This window comes from Pteropus medius, unplaced genomic scaffold (assembly GCF_902729225.1).
Source record: "Pteropus medius unplaced genomic scaffold, Ma_sr-lr_union100, whole genome shotgun sequence".
Lineage (NCBI taxonomy): Eukaryota > Metazoa > Chordata > Mammalia > Chiroptera > Pteropodidae > Pteropus > Pteropus medius.
In genome coordinates this window covers 3036146-3050273 of record NW_024353517.1, presented here as the reverse complement: position 1 = coordinate 3050273, position 14128 = coordinate 3036146, and the positions used below count along the sequence as shown (strand labels likewise).

General features: G+C 33.8%; 1 protein-coding gene across 7 annotated transcripts in view; it reads right to left on the bottom strand.

The window, feature by feature from the left end:
• VPS8 (VPS8 subunit of CORVET complex) overlaps window positions 1-14128 on the bottom strand; it is a 235784-nt gene that overhangs the window by 101836 nt on the left and 119820 nt on the right. For all 7 annotated transcript variants that reach the window (XM_039850760.1, XM_039850764.1, XM_039850761.1 and 4 more), the window contains 6 exons: window positions 12552-12623; window positions 7342-7461; window positions 6257-6313; window positions 2839-2921; window positions 2013-2097; window positions 1077-1175 (listed from right to left, as the gene is read on the bottom strand). In XM_039850760.1, the coding sequence (XP_039706694.1) occupies window positions 1077-1175; window positions 2013-2097; window positions 2839-2921; window positions 6257-6313; window positions 7342-7461; window positions 12552-12623 (516 nt within the window). The remainder of the gene's footprint in view (window positions 1-1076; window positions 1176-2012; window positions 2098-2838; window positions 2922-6256; window positions 6314-7341; window positions 7462-12551; window positions 12624-14128) is intronic.

The following is a 14128-nucleotide window of genomic DNA, read 5'->3' as shown; positions in this document are numbered from 1 at the left end:
CTCATCTTGTCGTTAGCAGAAATATCATAACATTAAATAACATATATGTGTGTGTGTGTGTGTGTGTGTATTCTCAATCCTATAGATGAAAGTGTAGAAATTACTTCAGAACACACATTTGATGACCGACTTTACCTCTTTCACACCAGATGTCTTACATAAGATGTTGTTCACTTTTCTGATCTTTCTAAACTTTACAACCATCAGGAACAAAGTGTTCAAGTCATATGAAATGTTTTCTGAGTTTCAGAGCTCATCCTTTCTTATCATTTTAATATGTACTAAAAAATTTAAAACATGTTGAATAACCATATCTTTCACTGCATCTCTAAACCCATCACCAGAAGTTACCCCATCACCTGATCCTTACTATAAGGAAGAAGAAATAAACTTTTTGGATATAAATATTATATCCAAAACTAGGATTACTTCAGCACCTTTTGTCATTGCTTTTTTCAATAATCAGTGACTCATAAAACAAAATTTAAAAATACAATATGAAAATAATTGGACAGTCTGAGATGCATTCTAATCACATGTTCATCACACATTATTAGTCTCTCCATTCAGACATCTAGAAGTATGTTTTTTAAAAAGAACTTTTTGTTTCAATGTCAGCTCTTGAATTCTTGTAAAACAGCATGCATAAACAAAATCAGAATCATCATCCTGTTACAGAAGGAAGGGAAATACATGAGAGAAAAACTCGTTGCAGAAATGTTTCTAAAATTCCATTGGGCGATTGGTAGGGGATGGCTCTCATTATGTATTGGTGAAAAAGACCAGGAGTACTCTCAGAATCATTCTAAAACGGCTGTAAAAAACCACTAATATCTCAGTTTGTCAACCAGCTGATTGAATGTGGGTTATTTTCAGAATTCATGATATAATAAATTGTATATGACATAGGCTTTATGAATATAAATATGAGGTGGAATAAATTATCTGAAAAAGATGTTAATCGGCAAGTAAATCACCTTAATAATATGACACTTGCCATTGCTTAGTTAGCATAGTTTAATTCAGGAGATGTCTATACAAGTGAGGAAGTTTAAAAAGTTTTGTTGAATCAGCACCTCAATATGATCCATTGCTTTCTGCCACACAGACTGCTTCTCCTCTGCACTGTGTCCAGGGATAGATAAGATGTTGTGAATGTAGTTAAAGACTTCTTCCTAAGGAGCACAAGACAATATAATTTATTCATTAATTCACTCAAGCAATCTATGGTCACTCTTTACTATCTGCACCAGTGTTGATAAATATCTATCGTTCAGAGATAGAAAATCTTTTGGAAACAACTGATTAGTGGAAAACTGACACTAAAGAGAAAAAGTAATTGTTTAAAATTTTAGGGTAGATTCTTAAAAGCTGCAAATCTGTTCCAGTTAATTTTGGTCTCATTTTCATTAACCTAATGAGGGAATATCATACTTTTGTCTTTGGTGGTCCCTGTTCACATTCCCAATTTCATCTCAAATCACTCTTGCCCTTGTCTATTGTGCTCTACTTATACTGATCTTCATTTATATGATCTCTATTCAGTTCTCTAAATGTGCCGAAATTCTCCCCTACCTCGGGGCCTTTGCATAAACAGTTCTCTAACCCTGAACACCTTTTTGTTGCTCTCTGCTTGACTGACTTCCTAAATTCCAAAGTCACTTTATGTCACTTCCTCTGAGATTCCTTCTCTGGCTACTCTGCATATGGCAGTTCCCCCATTATCCTCTAATGTAAAATCTAGCTTCTCTTCACAATTTGTAATTATATATTTGGTTTCTGTCGGTCTCTACCACTAAACCATAAGTTCTAAAATTGCAGGAACTATATCTGTTTTAATTATTGCTGTATACTTTGCTAATAGGTGCTCAATAAAAACCTACTGAATAAATGAATCAGCAAACACATGTCCAAATATTTCTACTGAACAGTTATACTTACTGAATAGTTATATCTACTCAATGGAGGGAGGGAATGAGTAAGAAAAAAGGGTAAGCGGGCTCCTAACTCACCTCTCTTAGTGGGTCACGTAAATAGCAATCGATAATTTTGTCATATTGGTGTTCTCGTTCATACATAAATTCACAAATTTGATAGCTAGAACATAAAAGGAAAAACTTCAGTGTATCAAACAGGCAAGTGGTTATTAACTTATTGTTTCAAAAAGTTTGCTCAGACATAGAAGTTAGTATTAAGAAAAATAAATAGAGTAAATGTTATTTCTAATGCTAAATGAAGTTACAGTATCTAAGGGGATGAATATCTTTTATTCCTCTAAATACAGGTTTAATAATACTATGTTTATAATATATTTCAAAGCTGGGTAGAAAATAAATGTTAAAGCAACAATGTGTCAATAAAAATACTTAATATATTAGATATCAATTAATTATTTGATGTTTCTATGTTCAGAATTAAATGTCAAATGAAATATTCAACAAACTAGATAAACAGTAGTGCTAAAAAATAGCACCTTATTTGCTTTGTTAAATTCTGCATTGTTTATAATATATATATAAATAACTGTCAAACATCTATTAAATAAAATGAGAACTGCAAGTAAAAAAGTAACTAAAATAATAAATCGTAAGATTGTTAATTCATTTTTATACTAAAACAAACGTACAAACACTTTCAATTTACTCACTGTTAATTTCTGCAAATTTAACTAATTTCTAGACGTGAGAGGCAAAAACTTTCACACTTAGGTTTTTTGTTGTTATTTGCATAGTTTTTCTTAATTAAAAAAATGGCAATGCATAAGTATACTGGGCTTCAAGTTAGAGAAATGTAATTTAATAGTTGTATTAACTAATACATGGCTTCAAAATGACTTACAATTCTGCTTTTTCTGCCATACGAATGAGCCGACTCTCTTCAAATTGAACTATGCCTCCAGCCTGCAGCAATTCTAAAAGGACCTGAACATTTAAAAGTAATGAGTGAAAACACCTTGGAATCTACTTTTATTTACTAGATCTTTAAGAGTCCATTCAGCCACATAAACCATAACTTTTTCCTTTTGTCTTAAATACTTGCTGATGATTTTGGCTTGACTTTCACATGTATGATGGGTTAGACTGCCATTATAGGGTTGATCATATTGTATTTAAATCTTACAAACAGATAAATGACTATTTTTCAAACATGGAAGGAATGCCACAGTGTTTGCAAATAAAGCCTTATTAGAATATCTAACTGATCCTCCAGTAAACTAAAAGTGTCCATATATATACTTTCAAGAAGTGAATTTTTGTCTAGTACTTTTATGTCCTATGGTTCTCACGGTTCTTTGTCTTATGGTCCATAGGTAGTATCCATGTTTACATGTTATTTTTTCTAATAAAACATTGGGGGTTTTCACAATAGCATTATTCACAAGAGCCGAAAAGTGGAAACAACCCAAATGTCCATCAATGGATGAATGGATAAACAAAATAGGGTATATACATATAATGAAATATTATTCAGCTTCGAAAAGGAATGAAATTCTGACATATGCTATGACATGGATGAACCTTAAAAGTATTATACAAACTGAAATAAGCCAGTCACACACACACAAAATACTGTATGATTCCCCTTATAGAGGATCCTAAAGTCGTCAAATTCATTGAGACATAAAGTGGAATGGTTGTTGCCAGGGGTTGGGGGAGGAAGTAATGGCGTGTTATTGTTTAATGGGTACAGATTTTGTTTGGGAAGATAAAGTTCTGGAGATGGATGTTGGTAATGGTTGTACAACAATGATAACATACTTAATGCCATTGAATTATACATTTAAAATAGTTAAAGTGACTAATTTTATGGTACATATATTTTATCACAATAAAAAACAAAGAAAATCATTGGGGTTCATATTAATAATTTTAACACACTAAGTACCTAAAATGAAAAAGGTGACTAGGATGTTGTGACAGATTCAACAGTATTTTAAAATAAACCTCAAAATACAATAGAATTGTTATGTAGTCATCAGAATACAAAAAAGCTCTCTTTTGCATTTAAGTTCAAGATCCAGAGAAACAGGACCCTTTTTAGAACTCCAGGAAACCATTCACCAAAGTATTTTTCTAACGTGGGAAATTGATTACTTTCAAGTTTAAAAAAAAAAAGGCAGAAAAGAAATAAAACCTATTCAAACTTTACATTTCAGAACCCTAAATTAATCCATTTTGAGTAGGACTACATACTGTTATGTAGAACAACTATGGAGTCAACCCCATCAGATGGAAGCCTCAGTAGGGAGTAACATAATAGAAATGCCATTGCTGGAGCCAATCTTACCAACACACTAGAGCTGACTGTTACATTTTCAGGAATTTTGTAAGTCGGCTGTTAAAAACAGCCATTGTTATAAATTAAATTATATAAACTTACAGTTAAATAAATTAAATTAAAAATGATGGTAATACTCAAAACTCACCACTTGCCAATTATTTTACTACATTTTACTGTGTATTCTCATGAGGTTAGTTTCTATAACTGTATCTGTATGGTGGAACTATTACATAAGGTTGTGGTACTGTGCATCTCTTCCCAACGCTTTGCTCCGTGACATCATGTTGGTAGGCTGAAATCAGCCATGGTGGGAGTACTTACACCATGGAAACTGGCAAATGCTGTAAATCACGGCTTTTCACATTTTTAAAAGGTTGTAAAACAAACAAAGAATATGTGACAGTCACGAATATGTGGCCCACGAAGCCTAAAATATTTACTCTTTGGCCCTTTCCAGAAAAAGTTTGCTAATCCTTGGTTAAGAAAGTGAGGGAGATGGTATTAATAAGGCAATCAAACTTAAAAGTGTGCATGTGGTAGTCATCACATTGTGAATAGCACAAAAAAATGAAGGAATTATTTTTTAATATAAAAAAACTGTTATCTGATTCAGCAAAGAAGTCGCTTCACTGATGAATGAGTGACATTTTGACATGCTTTCATTGTTGCACTTTCATCTTACTCATTTACATAAAAGAAAATATCAACCAACATTCACATCAGAACTGAAGAGCCATTAGTTAAACTTTTATCAACATTCCACCAGAAAACAATAAAAAATATCACATAAACGAATTCCGATATATAACGATTTGTACAAGGGAAAGAGTGCTGAATTAGAAGGGAAGGAAATGGGTTCTAAGTTTCGACTTTGAGCAATTTTGTCAGTTTTCTGTTATTTCTAAAATGAGTAGAAAAAGAAACTAGATAATCTCAAAGGGGTCTCCCAATAATAGAATATTACTATCCAATAATTATTTTCCAAGGTTTGGCTTTTACATTTAGATTTGGTTTTTATTTCTGTTAAATTTAGATATTTATATAAAAAGTTTTAATCATTTTATATAGCAACACCATGCAAATCAGTGGATCAACAGAGAATTAGGAGCAAAATTGAGAGGTCCACATTACTATTTGTATTCAATATAATTGAAGAGATAACTACAATTTTAGCAGCTGTTCTCTTCCCTGAGGTAGTCTCCAGCAGTCACTGGGCCACAGCTGTGCAGAGTAAGGAGTCACTGTTACTATCCAATGTTTTTTATCTGAATCTCAACCTCTCAGCCATGGACTACTACCATAAAAAATCAATATAGCTCTCAAAGTACTTAATTTTTTTGGCTTACCTAACAAAAATCTGGCTATTGATTTTAAATGGGTTGACTTTCTTAGTGCTCACAATATCATGGGTAAACTTTTAAAGAATCCTACTCTTAGAAAGGACCCTCAAGGAAGTGGCAAGTGGTAATCAAACAGTTACTATCTCACAGTGGTTAGTGGAGGGAGAGGTGGGTTTTAGTTTCCAGAAATGGTTAGCCCTAAAGCAGTGGGGCTAGAGGACACTCCTCAAAAGTTGAGTGTCTCATTACTCAGGATCCTGCGGTCTTTCTGGTTCAGGGCTACAGCAGCTAAGAATGGTTTTCTCAAATTAATGACACTGGTGGAAAGCAGAACACAACAGGTGCCAACTGTTTCTACATATGGAGAAGGATGAAGTGTTGTTCTTTTTGGTATCAGGCTAAATGCAAGACAGGTCCAGCCTGCCTAGGAATTTAGTTTGATATAAGCTCCTTACATATGTACTTGTAACAACCATCCACACTATTTTCTGGTTTCCACTACCTAGTTAGTATTAAGGTTTGGCACAAGTCATTTTCCCCTTATGCCTCATGAAATCTAGCACAGAAGAGTTCTTTCTGGCTTACTCTGTGGTCTTTCCTACTCTCTAGCAAAAAGGAGTTCTAAGAGTTCATACCTGCTGTCTTTCAGAGTGTCGGGAATCATCGTCAGGACTACAGAGGAATTCAAGGACCTGGTCAAAGAAAAAGTATTTTTTATTGGATTCCAGCATGCGCACCATAACACTGTCACAATGAAAACAACTACCCTTTCTATATCACCCATTCATTGACACTCGGCCATAACAAATACCACAGGTGTATGGAATCTTCTCAACTGAGTGGCCATAGTACATGACGCAGAAGAGTCAGGTATGCTACAATTTAATATGTATCTTACACACATTTTTACTTTATGTTTAGAAACATAACTAGAAGGCAGTGTGATCTATATACCTTAACTTTAAGATCCTTGATACTATGGACCAAGCAAATCATGAACTTTGGAGTTGGGCCACTTAAATTTGAATTCTAACCTTATTAACATTTATTTGTAATAATAACGCATTAATAACACATGACTCTTCACCTCTCCAGGCTTTATTTTCCTCAATGGGATAACAACTATACCAATTTCAGAGCTATTGGGAGCACTGAGTTCATATATAAACATAAAATTCTGGCATGCAGCCTGGCACTATGAAGAGCTCAATGAATGTTTGTCATTAGCATTTATCTGCAGGTAAAAAAGTATTTTCATTGCCACCTGTGGATACATAGGAGCTATTTAACTGAGATTAGGAGATGACATTCACAGTCAAACATCTGTAAGTAAATTCAGATTTTCTAAAAGTAATCCCTCCTCTAAATGATCAACACAGTAGTCTTACTGCCAATGAGGTTGGTGATTCTTAAATTGGAAAATTCTTGAGCAAAGAAATCTAGGCAACTTGGAGCAACAGAATAATTGAGAGAACAGAATCTCTATAAACTAGTCTCAACAAACCATACTCCTATGATACCAAATTATTAGGCAAAATCATACTACCCAGAGACATCATTGAAAAAAAACTAAATTAGACCCAAATCAAAACCTTAACAGGCTTCTCCATGATACGACACATATCCTACAGCCTATTAAGAAACCGTGAAATCCAGTGAACTTTTCTATGAACAGTAATAGAATAAAGACAATTTAGCTCTCATTGTTAAAGATACTCACCTGATCAAAGAGGGTTCTGTTTACAAACAAGGTATTATCAGGCTTTGCAAGCTGCCGGGCAAGGAATGTGAAAAGACAACCCACTTGTGAGGGAGTAAAATCTGAATTCTCCACCATAACCTGACAAGCAAAAGAGACCCTTTATTCAATACACCATCTGGTTTGAAACAAACAAAAATGTACAATGAGATGCGAAGGGGCTCACTGCTGAAGACTCATGAAAAAATTCTTTTATTGACTGCAACAATTGAGTTCAATACCATTCAGAGAAAGAGCATGACTATCTGCATGCTCTGAAAGGAGCATTTAGCGACTTTTTAGCACATTTCTAGCGGCTTTTGATGAGAAATGAATTGTTAGGTAACTTTCAAAGAAATATTAATCATGTTTCCCTCTTGAATTCTTAAAAAAGAATCCTACTAAACTTAAAGTAACTGCCCACCAACACAGGGAGTTACTTTGGGGTTTAAAAGTAAGGTAACTTGAGAGTGAAGGTATCCCAGAAAAGAAGTCAACTAACCCATGCAATGAAGCGAATGGCTTCTGCCTTGTCTATAAGCAGTTTTCTGAACAGATGGTTTGGCATAACAGGCTTTTTACAACCACAGAGAATTATCGAATCATCATTCTACTGCTTTAAGTAAGCTGTCCTCTCCTGAGTACCTACTATGTGTAAGATGCTACAGTAGATGGCTTCGAAGTAATTATAAATGAGAATGCATGGTGAGACAGGTAAACATACTTTAAATAAAAGGAGTAATGTCATTAGCACTATTATAAAGGAACAAATGACTATAGAAGCACTGTGGGGAAAATTCAGTTCGACTGGGGAGAACTAAAAAGAAATGAGAAAAGTACTTTTTTTAAACTAAGATTTAAAGCTGACGTGGAACCCATGACAGGGGAAAATGTATAATCCAGTTAGAGAGACAAGTGTCAGCAACAGCATGGATGTAGGAAAAGATGAGTTTGTTTGGAAGAACTATGGGTTTCATTAGAATGCAGCAGGATACATGAGGAGGAAGGAGAAATTAGATTGAAAGAAAAGATTAGGCCTCAAATGTCATTCTAAAAATTCTAAAACTTATTCCATAGAAAACTAGGGGGTGCGGTGGGGCGGGAGCGGGGGTGGTGGCTATTAAAGGTATTCGACCAGGAGAGTTGTTCGTAATCAGTACTGTGCTTAGTACATTATCCTGTCAGCAGTGTATAGGATAAAATAACAGAAGGAAGAAACAGAAAGGCGAGAGACCGAGATGCATGTGACTGAAGGGGTTCATGGGAGAGAAGAGGTTCTGAACTAGGGCAGTGATAACAAAAAGGGAAGGTGCAAATGACACTGCGGAAAGAGGAAACAAGACGACTGGGCACATATGTGGAAAAGTGTGGCTAAAGGAGGAGTAAAAACTGACAAATCTTGAGCCTGAGAGGCAGGTAGGATAACAATGCCATTAGCAGAGAGAATGCAGAAGTTTGGGAAAGAAGATAATGTACTGTTTTAGACAGCTGAATTTATGGAGGCAATTCTACAACAAATTAGAAAACAGTATCCTCTTATTAGCGAAAAGTCCTCTGTTCCCTCAGACTATTCTCCATTCGAAAATAAAGTATAAGATTTTTCTTATTATAAAACATTTCCTTGGGGCCTAGCTTTTGGCCTACCTTTTCTTACTTTGCTAGCAGTATATCCCTTTCTTTTACTCTTCCTGCTTTTGTCCAGTAATCACAGCTTGCTCACGTACATAATTGATCATACCTTCATCTTCAATTTTTGGAATAATTTGAGAAGAACAGGTATTAACTCTTTAAATATTTGGTAGCATTCATCTTTGAAGCTGTCTTGGACTTTTGTTCTTTGGGAGATTTTTGATTACTGATTCCATTTCATTGCTAGTAATTGGTATATTCAGATTTTCTATTCTTTTATAATTCAGTTTTGGAAGTTTGTACATTTCTAGGAATTTATCCATTTCTTCTAGGTTGCCCAATTTGTTGGTGTATAATTGTTCAAAGTCTCTAATGATCCTTTGTATTTTTGTGGTGTTGTTTGTAACTTCTCTTTCATTTCTGATTTTATTTGGGCCCTCTCTCTTTTTTTCTTGATGAGTCCGGCTAAAAAATTATCAAAAGTTTTTTTCAAAGAATCAGCTCTTAGTTTTATTGATTTTTAATTGTTTTTTTAAGTGTCTATTTCATTTCAGGCATGAGCAACAAAAGCAAAAAAAAAAAAAAGACACTACATCAAACTAAAAAGTTTATGCACGGCAAAGGAACCATCAACAAAATTAAAAGAGAACCTACTGAATGGGTGAAAATATTTGCAAATAATATATTGGATAAGGGGTTGAAATCCAAAATACATAAAGAATTCATTCAACTCAATATTAACACAACAATCAGATTTAAAAATGGGTGAGGACCTGAACAGACATTTTCTCCTAAAAAAATATAGATAATTCATATAACAGGCACATGAAAAGATGCTCAATATCATTAACCATGAGGGAAATGCAAATTGAAATCACAATGATATACCACTCACACCTGTCAGAATAACTATTATCAAAAAGAAGATATAACAAGTGTTGGTGAGGATGTGGAGAAAAGGGAACACTAGTGCATTGTTGGATAAAGTGGTGCAGCCACTATGGAGGGTTCTCAAAAAATTAAAAATGGAAGCACCATATGATCCAGCAATCCCACTTCCGGTTATTTATCTGAAGAAAATAAAAACACCAATTTGAAAAACCATGTGTATCCCATGTTCATTGCAGCATTATTTACAATAGCCATGATATGAAAGCAACCATCTATAGATAAACAAATAAAGAAGATGTGGTATATACACACAATGGATTATTACTCAGTCATAAAGAATGAAATCTTGCCACTTGCAGTATGGACCTAGAGGGAATTACATTAAGTGAAAAATAAGTCAGAGAAAGACAAATACCATATGATGTCACTACTATGTGGAATCAAAAAAACATAACAAACAAAGCAAAACAGAAACAGACTCATAGAAACTGAGAGCAAACTGGTGGTTGCCAGAGGGAAGGGGGTTGGGGAGTAGAGGGAACAGGCAAAATAGGTGAAGAAGATTAAGAGACACAAACTTTCGGTTACAAAATAAGTCATGGGGATGTAAAGCACAGCATAGGTAATATAATCAATAATACTGAAATAACTTTGTAAGGTGACAGATGGTAACTAGAATTATTATGGTGATCATTTTGTAATGTAAAAAATATTGAATTGCTATGTTGTACACCTGAAACTAAAATAATATTGTATGTTAACTATAATTCAATTAAAAGAAATAACAAAACAAACAAACAAATCCTCACAGTCTCTACCTACAGGGAGCTCAACTCCAGGTAGGAAAATATATGTGTAAATACTTACCATACAGTGTGCCAGGTGTAGCATAAAGTTATATGAACACAGACAAGGGGCAAGCTAATCAAACTGAAGAGTGGGAGAGGACTCTAAGAGTTTCTCGTGGATGATATTTGAGTTACATCTTGGAAAACTATAAGGCATTTGCCATGCAGAAAAAGAGAAGGCAAAGGCATGACAGGATAAAAGAAAACTCACACAAAGAATATAAGCCTTAAAGATGACAAAGAAAGCTCAGTGAATCTCAATAATTTCAGACAGTTGAGACTTTCGTAATGGCGGGGGCAGTTATAGGGAAGTAGTCAGAGACCAAAAAAATATAGAAGGATCTTGGATGTCATGTAAAACAGCTTAGATAGGTATGGCAGAAACTAGTACTTATGCTCCAACATCTGTTCCTCCCTCCTAACTTAGAAATAGAACTCCTCATTTTTAGCTAAACACATGGTCATACACAATACAGAGTACATTTTTCAGTCTCTCTTAGCAGCTGAGGGGTTGTACATCTAAGTTCTGATCAACATGATATAAACAGAATTGTAGTAAACAACATGTAAGAAATTTTCTTAAAAAGAGGAAACACTCTCTTCATCTCTTTCTGCATTAAGGCTGGGTAGAATGCAGAGGTAATGACTAGAGCCTGAGCAACCATTTTGGACCAAAAAACAGAAACCATGGACAAAGAATAACAGCAATAAGACAGAAGGAATCTGCATCCCTGATAAGTTTATGGAGCTACTCTACTAGCTAGATCTGGTTGCCCATCTAAGACTTATATGAGAAAAAAAATTCTCATCAATTTTTTTTGAATTTTCTCTCAGAGCAAAACTTAATTCCAGCCGATCCAATGGAGAGTCATAGAAGAATATTAGGTAGAGAAAAGGCAAGATCACAAAGTAAAGGAGGACAAAATTAGGTATACCAGTTTGATAAGCATTTTGGAAATCTAGGTAAAAATTCTCCATACCAGCCACCCGGATCAAACTGGCATTATTTGGGATAAGCTTAGCAAGCCGATTCTCATATTTATCACTGCCTATCTTACAAGGTCAATAAACAGCTTAAATGATGTAATGTATATAAATGTGCTTTGAAAATTATAAAGTACTACAAATGTAATATATTAATGTTATGCACAACTAGAGAACATTTTCATATTGGTCTCTTGTCTAAAATCTAAAAGTCACTATGAGGAAGAAATCTCCATTTTACAGCCAAACGAACAGGATGAAAACTCTAAGCTTTCAATTGCAAGAAGAAACTGGCCTGGTTGAAGCTGTGCAGATGGAAAGGAATCTGTCTCTGCATTCATTCATTAGCAACAGCATGAGTCTTAAAATAGCTTTGGAATGAATCTAGTTAGATGTAGACTGGGATGATCATTTCTGTGTGCCTCAAATCATTCTTAAGTGCCACCTATCATCTCATTACCATGGCAAAACTATGGTACTACTTTGGCAATACAGTGATGTTGGTATGAGACGAAAAGAGATTCTTCACATTAATTATTTTATCAAAGCACTCTGAAGTCAGTCTCTATTATTGTGTATAATCATACTAACGTAGCCATTATCACAATAGACATTTCTCAAGAGTACCCTGTATTGTAGTACAGAGTCTAAAGTTGTAAATTTTTTGAATGAATGATTAGTATTTTATTCAGCTTTTGAAGACAATGACATCATAATAAAAGTTTAAAATGTTTAACATATCACTTCATTAAACAAGATTATTTCAGAACTTTCTATAAAGTAATTCAATTTTCTTAATATCTACATCAATACAAAGACATGTATTCTTTGAATACTTACTTTCAACAAAATGTCCACAATACGTTGTTGATATTCTACAGCTTGCTTGTCATTTTTAAAATCTTCAAAAGTCTAAAAGGGAGAAATTTTAAAAAATAATTATTTGCAAATTTTAGAGGGAAACAAAATATTAAATTCTTATTAATAGCTAAATTCCCATAAAAGATAACCATTGCTCATCAAGTTTTTCTTTATACACCATTAATTATAAGGTATTTTTAGTGAGTTTAATAGAAAGCTATGGCATTTAATATTGCAATTTAAAAATAGATTAAAAGTATAAAAATGTAGTAATTATCATACAACCAAAAATGATTCGAGAAAGGAGGGCAAAGTTTATTGGCAATGCAAAAAAAAAACAAACACTAATGAATGGCGAAAGGCAATTTATAAGCAAGGATTTGAGAAGGATGAAATACATGTTACATGCTCAGCTATCATTCTGTCTATGCTATTTGGAAACAATAACTGAAATACACCTTATTAACTGTCATGAAAAATAACTGTCATGACAACTAAGAAAAATGATGTTCAAAGATAGATTTTTTAAAAAATTACTATGGCAAAACTGTCACAATGTTAAAATCCTCAAGCCTACATATAAGGAATAGGTATCCTATTTTCAAAAAACTGCCAAGTATAACTCTTTTTATGTCCCTGCTCAAGTAGAGCCAAATATATTTTGAGTAGAACATGCACCAAAGTAAAGGTCAGCACCTGATTCTGAAAATACCTAGTACCTACAGGATGCATATATGAAAGAGATGAAATTTTATTCATATCAAAAAATTGAAATGAGATTACTTAGTAATAAGAATAATAAAGACTTGATTTTCAAATAGTTTTCATTTAGCATGTTTGGTTCTTAGAAATGTTTAAATTCAAATATCAATAATTTACTGCTTATTTTCCTGAAACAAAGACTACATATTATCTCAATAGTTTAAAAAAAAAAGGAATTTCACAACCATGAACTTTCAAAACTATATTATAGTTACATTCAAACCAGAATGCTTGCTAATCTTTAAATGGGCCCTGAACTTCCCCAATTTCTCTCCAAAGTACCTTTATTCAGGCTGTTTCTTCTTAGCATGCCCTTCCTTCTTTTCTCCAGCCCAATACACAGTAAGCACTTTAAACAAACGACTGCTGATTTGTCTAGTTAATTACAGAGAAAAATAAAATCTTTTCTTTTTTTTTTTTTAATCATTTTTACAACTAGACTGCTTTGAGGCTGCTTAGCTGAGAAATACTAAAATGAGTTACCTAGGAGACGTAGGAGATCATATTCTGGAAAGCTCAAACAGAAAATATTTTGATGTTTAAGTGGGTTAAATATGATCCAGCCTGAAGACAGAAAGATAGACTATAAAGTCTCTCAGTTCTATCTTCAGGTTTATGAGAACAACACACACAAACACACACATACACACACCATCCTCCACCCCACCTCAGCCTGTCTAAGTGAGACCTCACTCTGTAAGTACAAATAGAAGGTACTATCTGCTAATACAAATGCCATTCAACTAAAACACAAAACCATGAAGAATTAACATACCTATTAAAAAACTATAGCA